The following is a 25,235-nucleotide window of genomic DNA, read 5'->3' as shown; positions in this document are numbered from 1 at the left end:
CCTTTTCTTTCTTTTTTTTTTTTTTTTTTGGAGACAGAGTCTTGCTCTGTTGCCCAGGCTGGAGTGCAGTGCAGTAACGTGATCTTGGCTCACTGCAACCTCCGACTCCTGGGTTCAAGCGATTCTCCTGCCTCAGCCTCCTGAGTAGCTGGGATTACAGGTATCTGGCATCATGCCCAGCTAATTTTTTGTATTATAGTAGAGAGGAGGTTTCACTGTGTTGCCCAGGCTGGTCTCAAACTCCTGACCTCATGATCTGCCTGCCTCAGCCTCCCAAAGTGCCAGGATTACAGGCATGAGCCACCTCGCCCAGCCTTGATTGTATTAATGATAAAAGCTGTTATATTATTTGGGCCTCCTGAAGAGCTAAAGACTTATATATTTGAAAAGCATATATGTTCATTACAGGCTTATTTAGATAATGCAAGTATGGTTTAATTTATTAGAAAATTCTAGTAACATAAGACCACAACTGTGTAAGACAAAAGCAATCATCTTGCTGGACATAGTGGCTCATGCCTATAATCCCAGCACTTTGGGAGGCCACCCCAGCACTTTGGGAGGCCAAGGCAGGTGGATCACCTGAGATCAGGAGTTCAAGACCAGCCTGGCCAACACGGTAAAACCCCGTCTCTACTAAAAATATTGTAAAAAAAAAAAAAAAAAAAAAAAAAATTAGCCAGAGTGGCAGTATGTGCCTGTAGTCCCAGCTACTCAGGAGGCTGAGGCAAGAGAATCACTTGAACCCAGGAGACAGAGGTTTCAGTGAGCCAAGATCGCACCATTGCACTCCAGCCTGGGCGACAGAGTGAGACTCCGTTTAAAAAAAAAAAAAAAAAAAAAGTCATCTTAATAAACTTCATTGGATGGAACTCTATTTTGGATTTTAAAAAAATAACATAAAATGAAAGCATAATTTCTTTTCCTTTTGTTTTCTTTTTGAGACGGAGTCTCGCTCTGTCACCCAGGCTGGAGTGCAGTGGCGCGATCTCAGCTCACCGAAACCTCTGCCCTTCTGGTTCAAGCAATTCTCCTGCCTCAGCCTCCCAAGTAGCTGGGATTACAGGCATGCACCGCCACTCCCAGCTCATTTATATATTTTTAGTAGAGATGGAGTCTCACCATGTTGATCAAGCTGGTCTTGAACTCCTGACAAGTGATCCACCCGCCTCAGCCTCCCAAAGTGCTGGATTACAGGCGAAGCAACTGCACCCAGCCTGAAAGCATAATTTCTGAATTTGACAAAGATTCTCAAATCGATTAGTGGTATAAAAGGATTCCCTTTGAAGGCAGATACATGGCAAATAAGTCCAAGAGAACTACTCTTGCTTAGATCTATCTGGAAGATCTGGCTGCTGTGATAAATAGATCCAATTAATATTTGCAGACAGCACGATAATGTGGCTTAAAACAGGAGAATCAACAAAAACTTAGAACTAATGACAGAGTTCTGAAAGTGGCTGGTTACCAGACAGAAAAAATAAAAAACTCAGGAGAAAAATACCATTTTTCTTTACTATTGAAATAAAACCAGTAACTAATAACACTATAAAGGAAAACTTAGATAAAGGAGAGGCACACCATATTCTTTATATTCTTTTTTTGGGTGGGAGGGGGGATGGAGTCTCGTACTATCACCCGGGATAGAGTGCAGTGGTGCAATCTCAGCTCACTGCAATCTCCATGTCCTGGGTTTATACAATTCTCTTGCCTCAGCCTCCCAAGTAGCTGGGATTGCAGGCTCACACCATCACACCCGGCTAATTTTTTGTTTTTTTTTTGTTTTTTTTTTGTTTTTTTTTTTTTTTTTTGAGACGGCGTTTCGCTCTTGTGACCCAGGCTGGAGTGCAATGGCGCGATCTCGGCTCACTGCAACCTCCACCTCCTGGGTTCAGGCGATTCTCCTGCCTCAGCCTCCTGAGTAGCTGGGATTACAGGCACGCGCCACCATGCCCAGCTGATTTTTTTGTATTTTTAGTAGAGATGGGGTTTCACCATGTTGACCAGGATGGTCTCGATCTCTTGACCTCGTGATCCACCCGCCTCGGCCTCCCAAAGTGCTGGGATTACAGGCTTGAGCCACCGTGCCCGGCCAAGTTTTTGTATTCTTAGTAGAGACGGAGGTCTCTCCATGTTGGTCAGGCTGGTCTCAAACTCCTGACCTCAGATGATCCACCTGCCTCGGCCTCCCAAAGTGCTGGGATTACAGGCGTGAGCCACCATACCTGGCCTATATTGTTTTTAAAAATGAACGTTTTCTTTCCTAACAGGTTTAGATTTACAGAACGACTGTGGAGACAGAGTAGCGTTCTTGCACACCCCCATCCGGATCTCTCTACGATGAATGTGGTAGTGTGATACGCACGTCACAATTAATGATCCAATATAGAACATTATCAACCGCGTTCCAGTGAAATACTCATTTAAAGGGAGGATCCTGGGTGAGGTTCCAAAGAAATGCAAATTACCACAAAAATCAAATAACTGTTTCAAAATTAACCTCCCCTGAGGGTTGTAGGTGCCCCACAGGGATTGCGGACCTGATTGGAACACAGAGCTGAGACTCTGAAGCAGAGGTCTCCTCTCCACAAGGGCCCTGGATGTCTCCAACCCAGACAGTGATGAGGGTCTTTTATTATAAAAGGGCCTGCAAGCCCCGTGCGGTGGCTCACAGCCTATAATCCCAGCACTTGGGGAGGCCAAGACAGGCAGATCACCTGGGGTCAGGAGTTCAAGACCAGCCTGGCCAGCATGGTGAAACCCCGTCTCTACTGAAAATACAAAAATTAGCCGGGAGTGGCGGCGGGTGCCTGTAATCCCAGCTACTCAGGAGGCTGAGGCAGGAGAATTGTCTGAACCCGGGAGGCGGAGGTTGCGGTGAGCCGAGATGCCGCCATTGCACTCCAGCTTGGGTGACAGCGAGATTCTGTGGCAAAAAATAAAATAAAATAAGAAAAGGAGCTGCAAAGGCCAATTGCCTCCTTTTCACCCATTTACCAAACACCTACAGAGTGTTCACTATGCACAGTCCTCTCCTGTGCCAGGCGCCGGGGAGCACACGAGGGTGTTTACGGCATCCAGTGTTGGCAAGACTGTTGTGAATCAGGCAGAATGGCCCCGTGCCTTGGTGCTGTTTAGATTTAAAGAGATTGGTAGACATGGCTACATCCAAATGGGAGGAATAAATTGCAAATGCACTTGAACCCTAAGGATGCCGCGGAGCCTGGTATGGAGCAGATGCCGCCTAATTGGTCTCGGTCATCAGCCCTGCCCTATTCCGTGACAGTCCCCATGTGGACCGCTGGAATCTCAGGCCTATGGAACTTGGCAGTAAGGTGCTCACGCACTTAGGGGAAAGACAGCAGTTTCAAAAAACAAAGAACAAGTCAGGCATGGTGGCTCATGCCTGTAATACCAGCACTTTGGGAAGCCGAGACGGGTGGATCACAAGGTCAAGAGATCGAGACCATCCTGGCCAACATGGTGAAAACCCATTTCTACTAAAAAATATGAAAATTAGCTGGGCATGGTAGCACACGCTACTCGGGAGGCTGAGGCAGGAAAATCACTTGAACCCAGGAGGCAGAGGTTGCAGTGAGCTGAGATCACACCACTGCACTCCAGCCTGGCAACGGAGCGAGACTGTCTCAAAAAAGAAAAAAGAAAAAAAATAGTTAAGAAGTCCAAAAATTAAAAACAAAGACATCACAAGAAAAGAAACTGACAGACCAATGTTCCTTATCAATACAAATGCAAAAATCCTCAATCAAAGAAATACTAGCAAGCCAAATCCAGCAACATAGCAAAAGGATTATGTACCATCTCTGCCAAAAATACAAAACTTAGCCAGGCGTGATGGTGTGCACCTGTAATCCCAGCTGCTCTGGAGGCTGAGGCAGGAGAATTGCCTGAACCCAGGAGGTGGAGGCTGCAGTGAGCAGAGATCGCGCCATGCACTCCAGCCTGGTGACAAAGCGAGACTATCTCAAAAAAAAAAAAAAAAAAAATTACTGGTATGACCCATCAATTCCACTTCTAAGAGAATTGAAAACATGCACACAGAGAAACTTGGACCTGAAGATTCCTAACGTTATATATAATTGCCAAAATGTGGAAACAACTCACATGTCTGTAACTGACAGATAATATATGATACATCCACACCAAGAAATAGCCAGCACAAGGAGGAATGGAGGGCTGGCACACACTACACCACGGATGAATGTTGAAAACATCAAGCTAAGTGAAATAAGACAGACATAAAAGATGTGTAATTCTATATGAACCAAGCATGGCGGCTCACGCCTGTAATCACAGTACTCTGTGGGGCCAAGACGGGAGGATTTCTTGAGGCCAGGAGTTGAAGACCTGCCTGGGCAACAGTACAAAACTCGATCTTTACAAAAAATACCTAACAAACAAAAACTTAGCCAGGCATGGTGGCAGAAGCCTGTAGTCCCAGCTGCTTAGGAGACTAAGGTGGGAGGATCGCCTGAGCCTCGGAAGTCAAGGCTCCAGGGAGCCAGGATTGTGCCACTGCACTTCAGCCTGGGTGACAGAGTAAGACCCTGTCTCAAAAAATAAAAAAAAAAAAACAGGGCTGGCCGAGGTGGCTCACACCTGTAATCCCAGCACTTTGGGAGGCCGAGGTGGGCGGATCACAAGGTCAAGAAATGGAGACCATCCCTGCCAACACGGTGAAACTCTGTCTGTACTAAAAATACAAAAACCTTGGCCAGGTGTGGTGGTGTGCACCTGTGGTCCCAGCTACTCGGGAGGCTGAGGCGGAAGAATTGCTTGAACCCAGGAGGTGGAGGTTGCAGTGAGCCGAGATTGCGCCACTGCACTGCAGCCTGGCGACAGAGCAAGACTCCATCTCAAATAAATAAATAAATAAATAATAAAAAATAAAAACAGAAGCAGCAGCTCATTGTGTTCTCAAGACTTTAACATTTCAAGACACATTAATTGTGGAAGATCAGGGCATATCCCTACCATGGCCATTATTAATGTCAGTGAACTAAACATCTCCTCCCAAAACCAAAGGGTCCATGACAAAAAGCCTAGCACCTGTCAGAATAGCCAGTGCAAGGAACGTTAATGGTGCACAGCTTTTTGGAAGCAAACACACCTGATTCAAATCTCAGTTCTCCCTTGAATTTTCTGTGTGACCTGGGAGGCGGGGAGGGGTGTCGGTTACCCTCTCTGATCCTCCATTTCATTGTCTATAAAGTGATATAATCATATTTTCTTCATGATTTTTAAACGTCTTTTAAATTTTTGTAGAAATGGGGCTTCACTCTATTGCCCAGGCTGATCTCAAGCTCCTGGACTCAAGCCATCCGCCCACCTCAGCCTCCCAAAGTGCTGGGATCACAGGTGTGAGCCGCCACACCCAGACTTCTTCACAATCTTGTGGACAGAATTGAGTCGACTTAGGGAAATAGTGCCACATCTGGCTCTTAGAAAGCAGTCATAAGCCGGGCGCGGTGGCTCAAGCCTGTAATCCCAGCACTTTGGGAGGCCGAGGCGGGTAGATCATGAGGTCAAGAGATCGAGACCATCCTGGTCAACATGGTGAAACCCCGTCTCTACTAAAAACACAAAAAATTAGCTGGGCAAAAAAATGTAGCTGGGCATGGTGGCACATGCCTGTAATCCGAGCTACTCAGGAGGCTGAGGCAGGAGAATTGCCTGAACCCAGGAGGCGGAGGTTGCGGTGAGCCGAGACCGCGCCATTGCACTCCAGCCTGGGTAACAAGAGCGAAACTCCGTCTCAAAAAAAAAAAAAAAAAAAAAAATTCCATGCTCATGGTTAAGAAGAATCAGTATCGTGAAAATGGTCATACTGCCCGAAGTAATTTATAGATTCAATGCTATCCCCCCCATCAAGCTACCACTGACCTTCACAGACCTGGAAAAAACCACCTTAAACTTCGTATGAGACCAAAAAAGAGTCTACATAGCCAAGATAATCCTAAGCAAAAGAACAAAGCTGGAGGTAGCACGCTAACTGACTTCAAACCATACTACAAGGTTACAGTAATCAAAACAGCATGGTACTGGTACCAAAACAGAGATATAGACCAATGAAACAGAACAGAGGCCTTGGAAGTAATGCCACACATCGACAACCATCTTTGACAAATCTGACAAAAACAAGCAATGGGGAAACGATTCCCTGCTTAATAAATGCCATTGGGAAAACTGGCCAGCTATGTGCAGAAAGCAGAAACTGGGCCTCTTCCTGACACCTTACACAAAAACTAACTCCAGATGCATTAAAGATTTAAACGTAAGAACTAGCTATGTGCAGAAAGCAGAAACTGGGCCCCTTCCTGACACCTTACACAAAAATTAACTCCAGATGCATTAAAGATTTAAACATAAGAACTAGCATCATAAAAACCCTAGAAGAAAAACATAGGCAAAACCATTCAGGACATCAGCATAGGCAAGGACTTCATGACTGAAACATCAGAAGCACTGGCAGCAAAAGCCAAAATAGACAAATGGGATCTAATTAAACTCCAGTGCTTCTGTACAGCAAAAGAAACTATCTTTAGAGTGAACTGGCAACCAAAAGAATGGGAAAAAATTTTTGCAATCTACCCATCTGACAAAGGGTTAATATCCAGAATCTACAAAGAACTAAAGCACATTTACAAGAAAAAAGCAAACACCCCATCCAAAACTGAGCGAAGGATATGAACAGACACTTTTCAAAAGAAGCTATTTATGCGGCCAACCAACATTAAAAAATCATCACTGGTTGCTAGAGAACTGCAAATCGAAACCACATTAAGATACCATCTCAGGCCAGTTAGAATGGTGATCATTAAAAAATCTGGAGACAACAGATGCTGGAGAGGCTGTGGAGAAATAGATGCTGGAGAGGCTGTGGAGAAATAGGAACACTTTTACACTGTTGGTGGGAGTGTACATTAGTCCCCATTGTGGAAGACAGTGTGGCAATTCCTCAAGGATCTAGAAATAGAAATACCATTTGACCCAGCAATCCCATTACTGGTTACATACCCAAAGGATTATAAATCATTCTATTACAAAGACACAAGCACACATATGTTCACTGTGGCACTGTTTACAACAGCAAAGATCTGGAACCAACCCAAATGCCCATCAATGATAGACTGGATAAAGAAAATGTGGCACATATACACCATGGAATACTATGTAGCCATAAAAAAGGATGAGTTCATGTCCTGTGGAGGGACTTGGATAAAGCTGGAAACGATCATTCTCAGCAAACTGACACAAGAACAGAAAATCAAACACTGAATGTTCTCACTCATAGGTGGGTGTTGAACAATGAGAACACACAGACACAGGGAGGGGAACATCACACACTGGGGTCTTTGAGGGCTGGGAGTCTAGGGAAGGGATAGCAGGGGGGTGGAGAGGTTGGGGAGGGAATAACATTGGAAGAAATGTCTGATGTAGGTAATGGGGGGATGGAGGCAGCAAACAACCATGGCATGTGTGTACCTTTGCAACAATCCTGCAAGATCTGCACATGTACCCCAGAACCTAAAATGTAGTAAGAAAAAAAAAAAAAAAACACGAATGGTACTAATATTAATATTCATCTGTTTTCATTTTTTGATAAGCAATTATTTTTTACATCATTCCAGCTACTTATTACTAATACGTAAGATATTCTGGAACCACATTAAGAATTACTAGTAAATGGTCAGATACGGTGGCTCATGCAGGTAATCCCAGCACTTTGGGAGGCTGAGGAGGGCAGATCACCTGAGGTCAGGAGTTTGAGACCAGCCTGACAAACGTGGAGAAACCCCATCTCTACTAAAAATACAAAAAAATTAGCCAGGCACGGTGGCACATGCCTATAATCCCAGCTACTCGGGAGGCTGAGGCAGAACAGCTTGATCCCTGGAAGCAAAGGTTGCGGTGAACTGAGATCGCACCAGTGCACTCCAGACTGGGCAACAAGGGCGAAATTTTGCCTCAGAATTACTAGTAAAACATATTCAAAATACTGTGTAAAATTTAATATCCAAAGATTACTGCCTGTTTTAATGTCAAGTAAACCCAGCAATGTTCTATTCTAATGCTGTATTTAAATGGAGGGAGGAGGCTTAATGAATAAAGGTTTTGTGAAGAAACATTTAAATTTCTGAATACAGAACTCTAAAGATTATTGTTATAATCCTCAAGACACAATATTTTTTTTTTTTTAAGAGAAAAAGAAAGGCTCGCTCTGTCACCCAGGCTGGAGTACAGTGGCGCCATCTTGGCTCACTGCAACCTCTGCCTCCTGGGTTCAAGGGATTCTCCTGCCTCAGCCTCCTGAGTAGCTGGGACTACACAGGCATGCACCACCAAGCCCGGCTAATTTTTGCATTTTTAGTAGAGACAGGGTTTCACCATGTTGGCCAAGATGGTCTCAATCTCCTGACCTCGTAATCTGCCTGCCTCGGCCTCCCAAAGTTGGGTTTACAGACATGAGCCACGGTACCCGGCCAAGACACAAATTCTACAGCAGCAGTTCTCAATGAGTGGTCCAGAGATCTCTTTGGCATCTGAGACATTTTCATGCAGCCTACGACGTTAAAGCCATTTTAAATTACTGGCTTTTTCTCAAATGTACATGAAATTTTCCTAAGGTTACATGATGTGTGACAGTTATCATTCTGATGACTAATGAACACACATATTTTTTAAGTTTTAAAGTTTTAATTTCTAACATAGTAAATAATGATGATATAAACAAAAAGCTATTTAAAGTCCTCAACTTTAAGAGACAGGGTTTTGCTCTGTCACCCAGGCTGGACACAGTGGTACAATCACAGCTCACTCACTGCAGCCTTGTTATATTGGGGTCAGGTGATCCTCCTGCCTCAGCCACTCAAGTAGCTGGGACCACAGACATACACCACCATGCATGGCTACTTTAAAAATTGTTTGTACAGACAAAGTCTTGCCCTTTGTTGCCCATGCTGTTTTGAAACTTCTGGGATCAAGTGATCCTCCTACCTCAGCCTCTCAAAGTGCTGAGATTACAGGCCTGAGCCAACACGCTCAGCCAGCAAATCTAACGAGTAACACTAATGTTCAAGGAGCCATGAGTACACGTTAAAGAAAAATCATATCTAGGGCTCACTTTGTTAGCAAAAATCTTTAAAACTGAAACAATAAAGATTAGCATGGCGCCTGCCCAAAAATAGACATGTAAATTCATGAAGTGTTTCATTTTTTTTTTTAAGTCCCATCTGGATAAACAAGAACATTCAACAGCTGAAAGATACCAGGCAACAACAATCCTGGTTAAAAGTCCAATTAATTCAGTACAGTTGTGACAAAAAGGAAAGAGTAAAGAAATACAGAACAGGCCAGGCGCAGTGGCTGACACTGTAATCCCAGCACTTTGGGAGGCCAAGGCGGGATGATCACCAGGTCAAGAGATTGAGACCATCCTGGCCAACATAGTGAAAACCCCATCTCTACTAAATATATATATTTTTAAAAATTAGCTGAGTGTGGTGGTGCGTGCCTATAGTCCCAGCTACTCAGGAGGCTGAGGCAGAATTGCCTGAACCCAGGAGGCGGAGGGGTTGTGGTGAGCCGAGATCGCGCCATTGCACTCCAGCAAATTTTGCTTCTTTGGAACTTACTCCTATTTCCCTCCTGCACTCACTTTCCCTCTTGTACTGCTGCTGTTAACTCTTGCCATCTGAACTTATCTGCTGCTTTGCATTTTAATTCTTAACGCCTGCCATCCTCTACCCAAGCACTGGCCACTTCATTGTCTCTATCAAAGGGGATAGACATTGCCCTTCACAACTTGCATGTTATTTTAATACTGTGTTGTCTACTGACATTTTTGGCTCAGGTTTCTAGGGTAAACCCACAAAAATAAACAATTATAGACAGAAAAGGGCTGACAATAATTTTACACAGGTAAAAACGCCATTAAGGCTCAGAATAATTAACAATTTGGGAAAAGCAAAAAAAAAAAAAAAAAGTCATGTAAACTTTTTAGCTGTGACAACTGCCAAAGCTGCTATAAATTACCGTTACATACCAAAGCTAATCATCTCATTCCATAAAGGCCATACCAGGAAACACAGCATCCACCTGAAAAACCACTGTCTAAATACAAGAAGGAATACACAAAATGCAACGGTTTTTGTAAGGCATCAACACAAACATTGTTCTTTGAAATTTAAAGAAAAAATTTATTGAAGATCTGAAAAACAATTCCTAAAAGATTGAATTTTCCAGAAAACTAGCTACACAATGCATTGCATCTATCATGTTAAAACGTGCATTAGACACAAATACAAAAACCATGAAACAAGCCACCATTCTTCAACAAGTTGAGCAAAGATAAAATGCCTAAGTAACAACAAGGATGACTTGCAAAGGATGGGCTCTTTAAGCACCATTAAAAAAAAAAAAAAAAAAGGAGCACAAATGGATGAGTGTGTTCAGTTATATACACTGAATTGAACCTTTGGCACTAGAATCAGAGCATTTTGTCATATAGCATTAACATGTATTATAAAAGTGCGTAGTGTCAAAGGAATAGAACCACCAGCATTCAAAAGCAGCTTTGTCAACTAGGCAATAAAACACTCTACAGCATATCCCTCTGTTGTCCATCATTGAATACACTGGCAGCAACTTTAAAATGAAAAAAAAAAGAAAAAGAAAAGAAAAAAGGAGCTATTACCCCTTTTATTTTCTCTGTTTAAAATCAAACAGAAAACAAACATCAACTGTTAAACACTAACATCTTCAAAGCACATCGTTTGTACGAGATAGACCAAGAACAAAAATGTGTTTACGGAGATCCAAGCGTGAGTGAGAGAGCGAGCCTCTCACACAGCTTTCCGATGGTACTCAGGAGGAGCCACTTCATAGTCACTGGCACTAAACAAAGTTGCAGAATTCTTTGCCAGGTACCTAAAAATAAAATATTCATTATAAAAACTTTTAAAGGTCATTATCTTTATCCAAATATTTTCCTGTTTATTATATACATAAGCCACAGAAAACCCTTTCCTAAAATACATTAAACCAGACATTATCTCACAATAAAACCACATAACTACAATTCAGGTAAATAAGGTTACGTAACAAACAACACTATGCATATATAAAGGAAGGAACTCTGGAGGTACTTCCCTATTTCTAAATAGAAAAGAACAGTTTCGTCTTCAGAGTACCAACTTGGGAGCTTGAACCGTCTTTAAGAAAGTTATTACCCTATTACATGACAGCATTACCCTAAATCCCTGTAATCCCACCTAGTTGGGAGGCTGAAGCACAAGAATCACTTGAACCCAGAAGGTGGAGGTTGCAGTGAGGCATTATCACATCACTACACTCCAGCCTCGGAAACAGAGCAAGACTGTCTCTAAACAAACAAACGTTTTTAAAAAACCATTGAATGTGAAATGTCAAGTAGTAGGGCACATTCCATAAAGACACAAGTCCAAAGAAGGTATTTATCATTGGGTAAAGTAAAGATGATACGTTTTGCCTGGATTCTCAAGTTCACGTTGCAGTTTTAAATTTATTGTAAAATAAACGATTGCAATGAGAAAATTCATTTACAGAAACATATAAAGTAGGAATTAAAAACTCTCCCCTTTCCTCCCAACCCCATGCCCAACTACCTAAGATCCACTTTGGAAAGCCAGATGTTACGCAAAGGTTAAAATAATGTTTCTCTACAAATAGGAAACACACCATACTTCTCTACCACAACTGGGCTGTTTTTCCATTGAAAACATGAACACCTTTATCAGTATGTTTAGGGTGACCTCATCCTTTTAATAATGGCTTGTTTCAAATTCACTATGATAAAAATGCCCTCCAAAACTTGTTTAAACAGGGTTGCCCTTCTCTCCATTTCTTTAAACATTTAAACCTCAGCCATCTGATAAATGCTGCTTACTGACAGTTTATAATTTTATCATTATTTTTTACATATTTTTAATGGTCATTTGTGTTGCCAATGCTGTAAATTTCCTTTCCTACTTTTCACTGGTTTGTTCATTTCTCATTGTGTAAGAATTGTGTATTAAAGGTACCAGCAATTTATCATACACAGAACACTACAACACCATGAAAATATTTTATCTGTCCTTTCATTGTCTTAACAGTTTTAATTTTAAACTTCAGATTCATCTAGGATTTGGTACATGACAGTAAGAGTTTAACTTTGGGGTGGGGAGGTGGGAAGAGATAGCATGGGGAGAAATGACAGATACAGGTGAGGGGACGGAAGGCAGCAAAGCACACTGCCATGTGTGTACCTATGCAACAATCTTGCATGTTCATCACATGTACCCCAAAACCTAAAATGCAATTAAAAAAAAAAAAAAAAAAAAAACCCAAAAAAAAAAAAAAAAAAAAAAGAGTTTAACTTTGTTTTCTTCCAAATTGTCAGCTGTCTTATCAGCAATCTACCAGACTTTCTGCTTTCCCCTATTGCACTGAGACTCCCACCGTATATTTGCACTTACGTATATTGCTCCTTTAACTGTCGAAGCCTGTACCAATACAATATTTAATGTTTTAGCATCTATACTGCCAATCCCTCCCATTACACACTAATTTTCAAATTCATGTTTATAATACCAACCATAGACTTACTTTAGGAAATCGTGAAGATAATTCAGTAATAAAGCAAGGCTCTTCTCATCCAGAGGTGTATAGGCCAACATTGCTCCAATTCGTACTGTTAAAACAAGAGAATTTATCTAAAGTTATATCCAAGGCAGCAGCACTTTAACCGTGTATTTTGTGAGCAAATGCAAATTCCTTTAAAATACATGATTTTAGGCCGCGCACAGTGGCTCATGCCTGTAATCCCAACATTTTGGAGGCCAAGGTAGGTGATCACTTGAGATCAGGAGTTCCAGACCCATCTGGCCAACATGGTGAAACCCCATTTCTACTAAATACACAAAAATTAGCTGAGTGTGGTGGTGGGCACCTGTAATCGCAGCTATCTGGGAGGCTGAGGCAGGAGAATCGCTTGAAATGGCAGGCGGAGGCTGCAGTGAGCTGAGATTGCATCACTGCACTCCAGCCTGGGCAACAAAGTGAGACTCCGTCTCAAAAATAATAATAATAAAATAAAAATACATGATTTTTAAAACTCTTGCTCTTAGAAGATTTTTTTGCTTTTTAACATTCTAGATAAAAGTTCAAATTAAAATGGAGTCATGTTTTGGAAAGTTAAATTATCTCTTATTCATTTAGGGAAGGCCCTCCTCCAAGAAAAGTACAATTATTTTCAACATGGCATTATTACCAAATAGTCTCAGTAGATGTGGCGCTCCATACACCTGGGACATGGGTGCATCAGGGTGGTCTGCAAGAATTTCAGCATACTGTGGTCTCTCAAATTTGTAGAGTAGCTGGGTACCCAACATTACATTGAAGTATTCTTTTATGCCTGCCACAACCTCATTAACCGCATACTCCCTAATAAATGAACAGAAATATTCCAAAACTGGTCAATAAAAATCAACCAATTTAAAGAATTAAGAGTTGAGCTAGTAACAATGAACCCACAGCTGAGATTTTTTTTAAAAGGCACATGAAAGTTTGACAAACTTACATTTTCACATGGTTATGCAAATATTTACATGATAGCTTAAATTTTGCCTAAAATATTTACTATCTGGCCCTTTAAGAAAGTCAGCCGGCCGGGCGCGGTGGCTCACGCCTGTAATCCCAGCACTTTGGGAGGCCAAGGCGGGTGGATCACGAGGTCAAGAGATCAAGACCATCCTGGTCAACATGGTGAAACCCCGTCTCTACTAAAAAATACAGAAAATTAGCTGGGCATGGTGGCGCGTGCCTGTAATCCCAACTACTCAGGAGGCTGAGGCAGGAGAATTGCCTGAACCCAGAAGGCGGAGGTTGCGGTGAGCCAAGATCACATCATTGCACTCCAGCCTGGGTAACAAGAGTGAAACTTCGCCTCAAAAAAAAAAAAAAAAAAAAGTCAGCCAGCCAAATCCTACATCAAAGCAGTGAAATTCTATTTAGCTAGTTTCTGGTGGTGAGTTTCAGAGTCAGTACAAGTTTCAGAGGATTTATTTAAAAACAATTTCTTTTAAATGTCTTTGAGTGTATCTGAAAGGTGTATATTCTTACTTATTGTCTGTGTTTCCACGAGATTTCTTGTAATTTGCATAATCCTCAAGAATGGAATCCACATTCTTCTTGGCAGGAAGATAAAAGAGCTATGAAGACAAAAACATGCTTGAATATAAGCACTTTAAAAAAAAAAAAATTACACCAGGAAAATTTTTACACAATTAAAGATCACATTACAGTATTTCAAACTAGGAAAGACACTATTCAGCACTTAAAACATGGAAAATGTGGCTCAGAAACTAAAAATTTAATTACAGTTTCCAACTTACAATGGTTTGACTTAATTTTCCAACTCTCTGCTGGGCTTATTGAGATGTAACCCCATTCTAAGTTATGGAGCATCTATATATTTAAACAGCCAAATGTGGCTAGTGAGGCCCTACTGGACAGAATAGCACAGCTTTTAAAAATATCAAACTGGGCCGGGCACAGTGGCTCATGCCTGTAATCCCAGCACTTTGGGAGGCCGAGGCGGGTGGATCACAAGGTCAGGAGATCGAGACCATCCTGGTCAACATGATGAAACCCCAGTTCCACTAAAAATACAAAAATTTAGCTGGGCATGGTGGCACGCGCCTGTAATCCCAGCTACTCAGGAGGCTGAGGCAGGAGAATTGCCTGAACCGAGGAGGCGGAGGTTGCAGTGAGCCAAGATCGCACCATTGCACTCCAGCCTGGGTAACAAGAGCGAAACTCCGTCTCAAAAAAAAAAAAAAAAAAAAAAAAAAATCAAACTGTCAGACACACGCAACAGACACAAATGTGCTTTTGTGGTATTACCAAGTCATTATTTACTGTTATGCATATTATTTGCTAGACCTAGTCTAAAGCATTAAAATAGTTATCTTTTTATCCTCTCATCAACATTGTCAAATAGGAATTATTATTCCATTAAATGCAGAAACAAAAGCACAAAAAGGCTAAGAAACTTGTCCAAGATCACAAACAGTGATACGGCTTGAATCTTCGCAGTTTAGCTGTAACTGCATAATCCTTCAACAGATTCAAATCAGAATTCAAACTATGTCATATACATTCAAACTATAACTGATATGTCTTAAGTCTCATAATCCTCAAGCTTTCCCTAATCATCTCCCCCCACCATCCCTAATACTACCTAAGCCATTTGTTTAAATAGCTTCATTTGTCCTACAAAATTCTCAATTATAGAGTTCAATGATTGCTAAACACATCGCTCCATTAAACATCCTATTTCCTGCAAACTAGTAATAGACCCAGGAGCTTAGATTCAGATGCTTTTCAGGGTCATGAATACCTTGCAGGTGATGATAGGTGCTTTCTATGGCCTACCATTAGCAGTGACAAAAAGACAGTAAACACATGCTTCTTTGCCTTTATGAATTTTCAGAATTAGTTCCTGCCCTAGCAATCTCCAAAAATTAGTTATTGCCACCTTTATCATTACAAACTCATAAAAGCTTTTTTTTTGCTAGCAAGAATGTATCACATGAGCTTAACAATCGCGTAGCTTGCAATTTACCTGCTTTTGCCTGGTAATTAAGTCCCAGTCATCAACAAGCCACGGTTTTAGTTCTTCAGGAATCTTTACTTTAACTTCAACTCTGTTCATGAATGTTTCCTCCTATATAGAAATAGAATAGTATTTAAAAACCTATCTTTATCACGCCACGCATGCCAGGCTGAGCAAGAGAGCGAGACACCATCTCAAAAACACAAAACAAAACAAAACAACCCCTTTCCTTTCTTGCTAAATACCAAACATGGAAGTGAGTTGACTTTAGAGGCACTAGGTATAAATTCTCAAAGTAGCTAAGCATACAGCTGGAACTGTCATTTTTAAAAATTCTAAATGAAAAAGACCACACACAGCTTTGCTGCTGGGAAAAAAGAATCTGACCTTGAACCATAGTCTATTTAGTGCATTATCACGTGATGGTAAAAATTCTTCAGTAAAGTTCCTCTTGTTCAGGAAATGAAAACACCCTGACTTGATACATTTTAACTTAGTAGTTTCATAATTTACCACTGAAATCAAAACAACTATTCTAAACACAACCATCTTAAAGATCCATTTGAACTCATATAAGTAAATGTACTGATTTCTAGTATTTTCAAAAACTGCCCCAAAATGCCTATTTTCAGACTCTTCTATTTTTTAATAAGCATACTACTGCTTTATAATTTCAGCTTCAGATATAAACTATGTCAGTTAGAAACTAAAATTCTAGGCTGACTGCAGTGGCTCATGCCTGTAATCCCAGCACTTTGGGAGGCTGAGATGGGCAGATCATGAGTCAAGAGATCAATACTGCCGGGCGCGGTGGCTCAAGCCTGTAATCTCAACACTTTGGGAGGCCGAGGCAGGTGGATCACGAGGTCAAGAGATCAAGACCATCCTGGTCAACATGGTGAAACCCCATCTCTACTAAAAATACAAAAAATTAGCTGGGCATGGTGGTGCGTGCCTGTAATCCCAAACACTCAGGAGGCTGAGGCAGGAGAATTGCCTGAACCCAGGAGGCGGAGGTTGCAGTGAGCCGAGATCGCGCCATTGCACTCCAGCCTGGGTAACAAGAGCGAAACTCCGTCTCAAAAAAAAAAAAAAAAAAAAAAGAAGAGATCAATACTATCCTGGCTAACGTGGTAAAACCCCGCCTCTACTAAAAATACAAAAAGCAACCGGGTGTGGTGGCACACACCTGTACTACCAGCTACTTGGGAGGCTGAGGCAGGAGAATCACTTGAACCAGGGAGGCAGAGGTTGCAGTGAGCCAAGACTGTGCCCACTGCACTCCAGCCTAACCAACAGAGGGAGACTGTCTAAAAAAAAAAAAAAAAAAGGAAGAAGAAAACAAAACTCTATTTTCAAATTCTTACCTTGGAAATTATAAATTAGGAATGAGACACTTTGCCAATTACATATAAAAATTCTAAACTATTAAGCACTCATCCACATATGGGAAACTAATAGGCTTTCTTGGTATTTTTATGGGTTTGTTAAACCATCATGTAAATTTAATAAACCACCTAACGTGACCTAGTAAGTGTATCCAGTCTAACACCAAAGACATAGTCTTGCAGGTGAACATGAAGCTTACACAACAAAAGACGATCAATTGGGTAGGTAAATCTAGAGCTACAGGTGAAATAAAGATGAACAGAAACATGTCCTTTACACCCAAAAGAAAATGTTTAATTTTGGGAATTAGCCATGTAAGCAAAGCTTATGGAGAATCAAAGCTCTATGATTATGTAATATAACTGAGACTAAAAATCCTAACACCCTATTCATAAACTCAAGACAAACTCACATTTTCAACAGTAGGATCTACCCGGGCCCTTTTCTTCCGAGGAGGCTGAGGGGTCTCACTGGTACTGCCACCATCTCCATTTCCAGGTGCTGTGAATGTTGGGGGAGAGGAGTCTCATTTTAGCTAATTTAACAAACTCTTTAAGGAAAATAGTCTCTTGACACATTCTCCCTTTTCATTTCTCCATTACACAGCTGTTACCAGAATCTAAGTTAAAGAATCACATTCCTACCAAAAATAAAACTTTCATGAAGAGCTCTACCAAACGTTTAATATAGGCAACACTTAACATCACCATCTTCCATTTATTTAAAAATGTTACCTTCTCAGTGGGAGTCATTAAGACTAAAGCAGATGAAAATAAATGCCCACAAGTTTCTCTTTGGTAAGAAGAGTTCTCTACTACCATGTACCTATTATAAGACTCCTGTGAGACTCCATTTGAAAAAAATCAATAAACATAAGCTTACTCCAAAATTTGATAGCTTTCAAAATAGGGCAACTCAAAATGTCAATGTTGTTATAAAGGTAACACAAATTACATCAACAAAGTTAATATTCTTACTTTTCTGTTTGTTCTTTTTTGTTTTCCTAAAAGGAGAGAAAAATAAAAAATAATTATTTCCAGTAAAACTACCTTTGTTTCAATTTCCTTTATCAGGGTTAAGTTCACAGAGAAATATTAACTTGGATAAAAGATAAGGTAGTAAATATGTGTCCTACTCAGACACAAGGATTTTTATATTAAGAGCTGGTTAAATTCCCATCTCTCTCCACAAAATAGAATGAAATAAAATAAACCACGCCAGGGGCAGTGGCACATGTCTGTAATCCCAGCATTTTGGGAGGTGAAGTAGGGTGGATCTCTTGAGCTCAGAATTCAAGACCAGCCAGGGCAACACAACCAATCCTGTTCTCTATAACTAACACACACACACACACACACACACACACACACACAGAAACTAGGCATAGTGGCACACGCCTATAGTCCTAGCTACTTGGGAAGCTGACGTGAGAGGACGGCCTGAGCCCAGGAGGCCAAGGCTGCAGGTGAGCTGTGATCACGGCACTGCACCCCAGTCTTAAAGCAAACCAAGAACAATTTAGTAAACAACTTCCTTCTTCCAGGGTTATATTTATATATGTTAAAGTACATGTTACATTATTAGGCCCACCAAAAAAAAAGTGCCAAAGGTTAAAATTTTTTTCCAATTATTTAATTTTGTTCCCCAGATATTTTTAGACCTGTGTATTTGTTTTGTTGTTGATTTTTTGTTGTTTTTGAGACAGTCTCGCTCTTGCCCAGGCTAGAGTACAGTGGTACAATCATGACTCAACGCAGCCTCCACCTTCTGGGCAAAATCAATCCTCCCATCTCAGCCTCCAAAGTAGCTGGGACCAAAAGCACACACCAACACGCTCAGTGAATTTTTTGTTTTTATTTTGCAGAGACAGGGTCCGTAGTACTATGCTGCCTAGATTTGCAGACTTCTTAAATACCAATCTGCTACTCTACTCTCACTGGTCCGAACTTTGTTTCACTTTATTTCTTCTCCAAGTTATGCTCCTTCTTGTTCAACACTACACACTCCATATGCCCCACACTCAGGACAATGCTCAAGTCTCTGCAGCTTGACTACCCTAACAGCAACCTAACTCCTATCTACTTATATACTGCCAAACGGGAAATTACTAATTATACTTTTTAATTTTAATTTTAATTTTTTGAGATGGAGTCTTGTTCTGTCAGCAATCTCAGCTCACTGCAACCTCCGCCTCCCGGATTCAAGTGATTTACCTGCTTTTTCCTGCTTCAGCCTCCCAAGTACCAGGGATTACAAGCACCTGCCAACACACCTGGCTAATTTTGGCTAATTTTTGTATTTTAGAAGAGATGGGGTTTTGCCATGTTAGGCAGGCAGGCCTCGAACTCCTGACCTCAAGTGATTCACCAGCCTGGACCTCCCAAAGTGCTGGGATTACACGTGTGAGCCACCACGCCCAGACTAATTTTGTTTTCATTAACGTTATTTCTAGATCACAAGATAAACAGTTTACGAAGCCCATGATTATGGATTACTTTTGATGGAACAATACTATAACGTCTGGCTTTTTACTTTTCTGTAGCTTTAAATACTTACATATGTTATTAACTAAATATATTCGTTTAATTTAGGTCTTATGACTTCACAATTCAAATTAACTTATGTTTGGATAAAAACATGAAAATCGGGCTGGGCAAAGTGGCTCACACTCATAATCCCAGCACTTTGGGAGGCTGAGGCAGATGGATCATGAGGTCAGGAGATGGGAGACCATCCTGGCTAAGACGGTGAAACCCCCATCTCTACTAAAAATACAAAAAATTCGCTGGACGTGGTGGCACACTCCTGTAGTACCACTATTTGTGGGGCTAAGTCAGGAGAATCTCTTGAAACCAGAAGGCAGAGATTGGAGTGAGCCGAGATCACACCCACTGCACTCCACCCTAAGCAACAGAGCAAGACTTGGTTTCCAAAAAAAGAAAGAAAGAAAGAAAGAAGAGCCACACACACAAAAACCTGAGGAATCTGAAAAATAAGATTTTCTCTTGTCGCTGTAAGCTTAGTTTTCTAAGTATCTGTTGGACTGTATTTCTGGGTCAGAGTCAATCATGAACTTTACTTGCACACGTCAATTTGTGGAGACCAAGAGAAACCGAGGGTCCTTACGTTCAATCCTTTAACCACTAACTCTGTAACATAAAATTAAAACGCTGACAAGTGATCTCAACTGAAAAGTAAAAGATCTATAAAATAAACAGTTTCAACATCCCAAAGCCAAAATGCTCCAAAAATCCCAACTTTTTGAGCCAACGTGAAATTCAAAGGAAATGCTCACTGGAACATTTTGGACTTTGTATTTCAGATGTTCAACAGTTAAGTACAATGCAAACATTCCAAAATCAAAAAACAGTCTGAAATCTGAAACGGTTCTGGGCTGAACCTTTTTAGGTAACAGATATTCAACATGTACACTTCCATGAATCCCATAAAACTGAACATTTGCCGGGCGCGGTGACTCACGCCTGTAATCCCAGCACTTTGGGAGGCCGAGGCGGGTGGATCACGAGGTCAAGAGATCAAGGCCATCCTGGTCAACATGGTGAAACCCCGTCTCTACTAAAAATACAAAAAATTAGCTGGGCATGCTGGCGTGTGCCTGTAATCCCAGCTGCTCAGGAGGCTGAGGCAGGAGAATTGCCTGAACCCAGGAGGCGGAGGTTGCGGTGAGCCGAGATCGCGCCATTGCACTCCATCCTGGGTAACAAGAGCGAAACTCAAGTCTGGGGGAAAAAAAAAAAAAAACTGGACATTTATGCTTCAAACTTCTAGATTCAGGATCCTTCAAAAGACTCAGGAGCCGATATGAAGAGGCTACTATAGTCCAAGGATGAGAAATTTGAATTTTAAGACTTTACTTCGCCAGGGGTGGTGGCTCACACCTGTAAATCCCAGCACTTTAGGAGGCCAAGGCAGGTGGATCATGAGGTCAGGAGTTCGAGACCAGCCTGGCCAACATGGTGAAACTCCAGATTACCTGAGGTCGGGAGTTGAAGACCAGCCTGACCAACACCGTGAAACTCCCGTCTTAAAAAAAAAAAAAAAAAAATAGGGAAGATTTTTTGGCCGGGCACAGTGGCTCATGCCAGTAATCTCAGCACTTTGGGAGGCCAAGGCAGGTGGATCACAAGGTCAAGAGATCAAGACGATCCTTGCCAACATGGTAAAACCACGCCTCTTTTTTTATAAATAAAAATTTTTTTTTTTTTTTGAGATGGAGTTCTGCTCTTGTTACCCAGGCTGGAGTGCATTGGCACGATCTTGGCTCACCGCAACCTCTGCCTCCTGGGTTCAGGCAATTCTCCTGCCTCAGCCTCCTGAATAGCTGGAATTATAGGCACGCGCCACCATGCCCAGCTAATTTTTTGTATTTTTAGTAGAGACGGGGTTTCACCATGTTGACCAAGTTGGTCTCGATCTCTCGACCTTGTGATCCACACGCCTCGGCCTCCCAAAGTGCTGGGATTACAGGCTTGAGCCATCGCACTGGGCTAAATAAAATTTTTAAACTAAAAAAAAAAAAAAAAAAAAAAAAAAAATCAGCCCAGCATGATGGCATGTGCCTGTAATCCCAGCTGCTCAGAAGATTAAGAGGCAGGAGAATCCCTTCAATCTAGGAGGTGGGGGGTGCAGTGAGTCAAGATCACACCACTGCACTACAGCCTGGGTGACAGAGTGAAAATGTCTCCAAAAACAAAAAAAAAAAAAACAAAAAAGAAACTGCACGATACTGTATTAAATGCAAATAACTTATAGCATAACACCACTTGGATTTCTGTGTAACAATTTCTAGGACAATGGTAAAGAATTAGTTATAGGGCCGGGCGCGGTGGCTCAAGCCTGTAATCCCAGCACTTTGGGAGGCCGTGGCGGGTAGATCACAAGGTCGAGAGATCGAGACCAACCTGGTCAACATGGTGAAACCCCGTCTCTACTAAAAATACAAAAAATTAGCTGGGCATGGTGGTGCGTGCCTGTAATCCCAGCTACTCAGGAGGCTGAGGCAGGAGAATTGCCTGAACCCAGGAGGCGGAGGTTGCGGTGAGCCGAGATCGCGCCATCGCACTCCAGCCTGGGTAACCAGAGCGAAACTCCGTCTCCAAGGAAAAAAAAAAAAAGAATTAGTTATAAACTATTATTGATAAAACTCGTTTTTCTATATAAAGAGAAAATTACTGCCTTTTAAGGTAAAATTACTATGCAATGCTAATACTACACTACAGTTTTCCAAAGAATCAGATCATGAAAACGTAACACCATTTACAAAACTGAGCAATCAAATAGTAACACATTTAATTCTTGCCAAATCAATTATCTTCTCACCAAAAAGTTAAAAAAAAAAAAAAAAAACACAACCATCTCCAAATGTATTAAACACCTTCATTGGCAAGACCTTACTTTTTTATTAAGAGGCTAGAGGGCAAGTGGTACAATCACTGCAGTCTAGAACTCTTGGCCTCAAGCAATCACTCCTACCCTCACTTCCTAAAGCACTGGGCATAACACCATACTTTTTAAGTAGAAAAGTCAGATCATTAAGTCTGGCAAAAAATAAAATGACCTCTTATAAAAGTCATGATCTTTGGTTTTTCTGTTTGAGACGGAGTTTCATTCTTGTTGCCCAGGCTGCAGTGCAACGGAGCTATCTCGGCTCACTGCAACCTTCACCTCCAGAGTTCAAGCCATTTTCCTGCCTCCACCTCCCTAGTAGTTGGGATTACAGACGTCCGCCACCATGCCCAACTAATTGTTTCACTGTTAGTCAGGCTGGTCTCGAAGCCTTGACCTCAGGCAATCCACCCACCTCAGCTGCCCAAAGGGTTGGGATTATAGGCCTTAGCCACCATGCCTGTCTTGTTTTTATTTTTATTTATTTATTTTTTTTTTTCCTTGAGACGGAGTTTTGCTTTTGTTACCCAAGCTGGAGTGCAATGGTGCGGTCTCGGCTCACCACAACCTCCGCCTCCTGGGTTCAGGCAATTCTCCTGCCTCAGCCTCCTGAGTAGCTGGGATTACAGGCACACGCCACCATGCCCAGCTAATTTTTTTTTATCTTCAGTGAGACGGGGTTTCACCATGTTGACCAGGATGGTCTCGATCTTGACCTCGTGATCCACCCGCCTCAGCCTCCCAAAGTGCTGGGAATACAGGCTTGAGCCACTGCACCCGGCCCTTGTTTTTATTTTTATATTACAAATACTTAATAATACTTACTAAGTTACCACTCTTGTCATCAACTTTCAGGTACATAAATTTTTTGGTTTTTTTGAGACAGGTTCTCACTATCTCCAAGACTAAAGTGCAGCCTTGACCTCCAGGGCTCAGGTGATCCTCCCACCTCGGCCTCCTGAATAGGTGGGACTAAAAGCATGTGCCACCACTCCTCCCCACCCCAGCTTATTTTTTTTTGTAGAACCAGGGTCTCCCGATGTTGCCCAAGTTAGTCTCAAACTCCTGAGCTCAAACCATCCTCCTATCTCAGCCTCCCAAAGGAGTGGAATTACACGTGTGAGCAACCACACAGGCCTACATAAACTTTAAATATTCTCACTCTAGGTTTGTTACCAAGATGTTCTAAAATCCATACTTAACAAGAAGCAATGTTTTGGGCTGGGAGCACTGGTTCACACCTGTAATCCCAGCACTTTGGGAGGTCAATGTGGGTGGATCATCTGAGGTCAGGAGTTCAAGACCAGCCTGACCAACATAATGAAACCCCATCTCTACTAAAAATACAAAAATTAGCCAGGCATGGTGGTGCATGCCTGTAATCCCAGCTACTCGGGAAGCTGAGGCAGGAGAATCACTTGAACCCAAAAGGCAGAGGTTACAGTGAGCCAAGATCACACCACTGCACTGCAGTCTGGGTAAGAAAAGCAAAACTCCATTTCAAAAATAAAAAGTACAAAAAAAAAACAACAAAAAATAAATAAATAAATAAAAATTAAAAAAATAAAAAATAAATAAAATAAATTAAAAAAAATAAAAAGTTCAAGACCAGTATGTTGAAACCCTCTCTCTACTAAAAATACAAAAAAATGGCTGGGAGAGGTAGCTCACGCCTATAATCCCAACACTTGGGGAGACCAAGGCGGGTACAGATCACAAAGTCAAGAAATCGAGACCATCGTGGCCAACATGGTGAAACCCCATCTCTACTAAAACTACAAAAATTAGCAGGGCATGGTTGGGATTATAGGCCTTAGCCACCTTCGCACTTGTAGTCCAAGCTAACTCAAGAGGCTGAGGCAGGAGAATCACTTGAACCCGAGAGGTGGATGCTGCAGTGAGCAGAGACTGCACCACTGCACTCCAGCCTGGAGGCAGGGGAAGACTAAAATCTTAAAAAAAAAAAAAAAAAAAAAAAAAAGTTAGCCAGGCATTGTGGCAGACGCCTGTAATCCCAGCTACTCTAAAGGCTGAGGCAGAGAATTGCTTGAACCTGGGAGGCAAAGGGTTGCAGTGAGCCAAGATCTCACCACTGCACTCCAGCCTGGGTGACAGACTCAGACTCCATCTCATTAAAAAAAAAAAAAAAAAAGGCCGGGCGCGGTGGCTCAAGCCTGTAATCCCAGCACTTTGGGAGGCCGAGGCGGGTGGATCACAAGGTCGAGAGATCGAGACCAACTTGGTCAACATGGTGAAACCCCGTCTCTACTAAAAATACAAAAAATTAGCTGGGCATGGTGGCACATGCCTGTAATCCCAGCTACTCAGGAGGCTGAGACAAGAGAATTGCCTGAACCCAGGAAGCAGAGGTTGCGGTGAGCCGAGATCGCGCCATTGCACTCCAGCCTGGGTAACAAGAGCGAAACTCCAGCCTGGGTAACAAGAGCGAAACTCCGTCTCAAAAAAAAAAAAAAAAAGTTTTCTTGAAGGTGGGGACCGGGAGGGCAGTTGTTTAAAACCTTAACTTCTCATATATTCTTACCATGGGTTTCACCAAAGTGGGGATTAATCCATACATATTTTTAGCGCTTACCAGCACTTACTTTTTAGATTTGAAAAGGCTTGCCATATTCCTATCGTATTTAAATTTTATAGTTGAAAAAAAAAGCTTGCCAAAAAATTATCTTAAAACTTATAACCACTAATGCTACCTTTGTAAGAGAAAATATTACATACACATATGTTTATATACACAACTTAAAGGGAGGGGGAACTTGCTGAG

General features: G+C 41.7%; 1 protein-coding gene and 1 pseudogene across 4 annotated transcripts in view; one reads left to right on the top strand and one right to left on the bottom strand.

The window, feature by feature from the left end:
* Positions 1–2: 2 nt before the first annotated feature.
* MORF4L1 (mortality factor 4 like 1) overlaps positions 3–25,235 on the bottom strand; it is a 42,626-nt gene continuing 17,393 nt past the window's right edge. For 3 of the 4 annotated variants that reach the window (XM_039479930.2, XM_074399911.1, XM_039479931.2), the window contains 7 exons: positions 18,025–18,050; positions 17,460–17,548; positions 15,668–15,769; positions 14,164–14,252; positions 13,313–13,485; positions 12,649–12,733; positions 3–10,950 (listed from right to left, as the gene is read on the bottom strand). In XM_039479930.2, coding sequence (XP_039335864.1) covers positions 10,866–10,950; positions 12,649–12,733; positions 13,313–13,485; positions 14,164–14,252; positions 15,668–15,769; positions 17,460–17,548; positions 18,025–18,050 — 649 coding nt within the window. In that variant the 3' untranslated portion in view covers positions 3–10,865. The remainder of the gene's footprint in view (positions 10,951–12,648; positions 12,734–13,312; positions 13,486–14,163; positions 14,253–15,667; positions 15,770–17,459; positions 17,549–18,024; positions 18,051–25,235) is intronic. The other variant, XR_012517806.1, reaches the window with a different exon arrangement.
* LOC120368121 (U6 spliceosomal RNA) lies at positions 9,145–9,241 on the top strand (annotated as a pseudogene).

This window comes from Saimiri boliviensis, chromosome 5, assembly GCF_048565385.1.
Source record: "Saimiri boliviensis isolate mSaiBol1 chromosome 5, mSaiBol1.pri, whole genome shotgun sequence".
Taxonomy (NCBI): domain Eukaryota; kingdom Metazoa; phylum Chordata; class Mammalia; order Primates; family Cebidae; genus Saimiri; species Saimiri boliviensis.
This window is presented reverse-complemented; position numbering and strand designations above follow the sequence as displayed.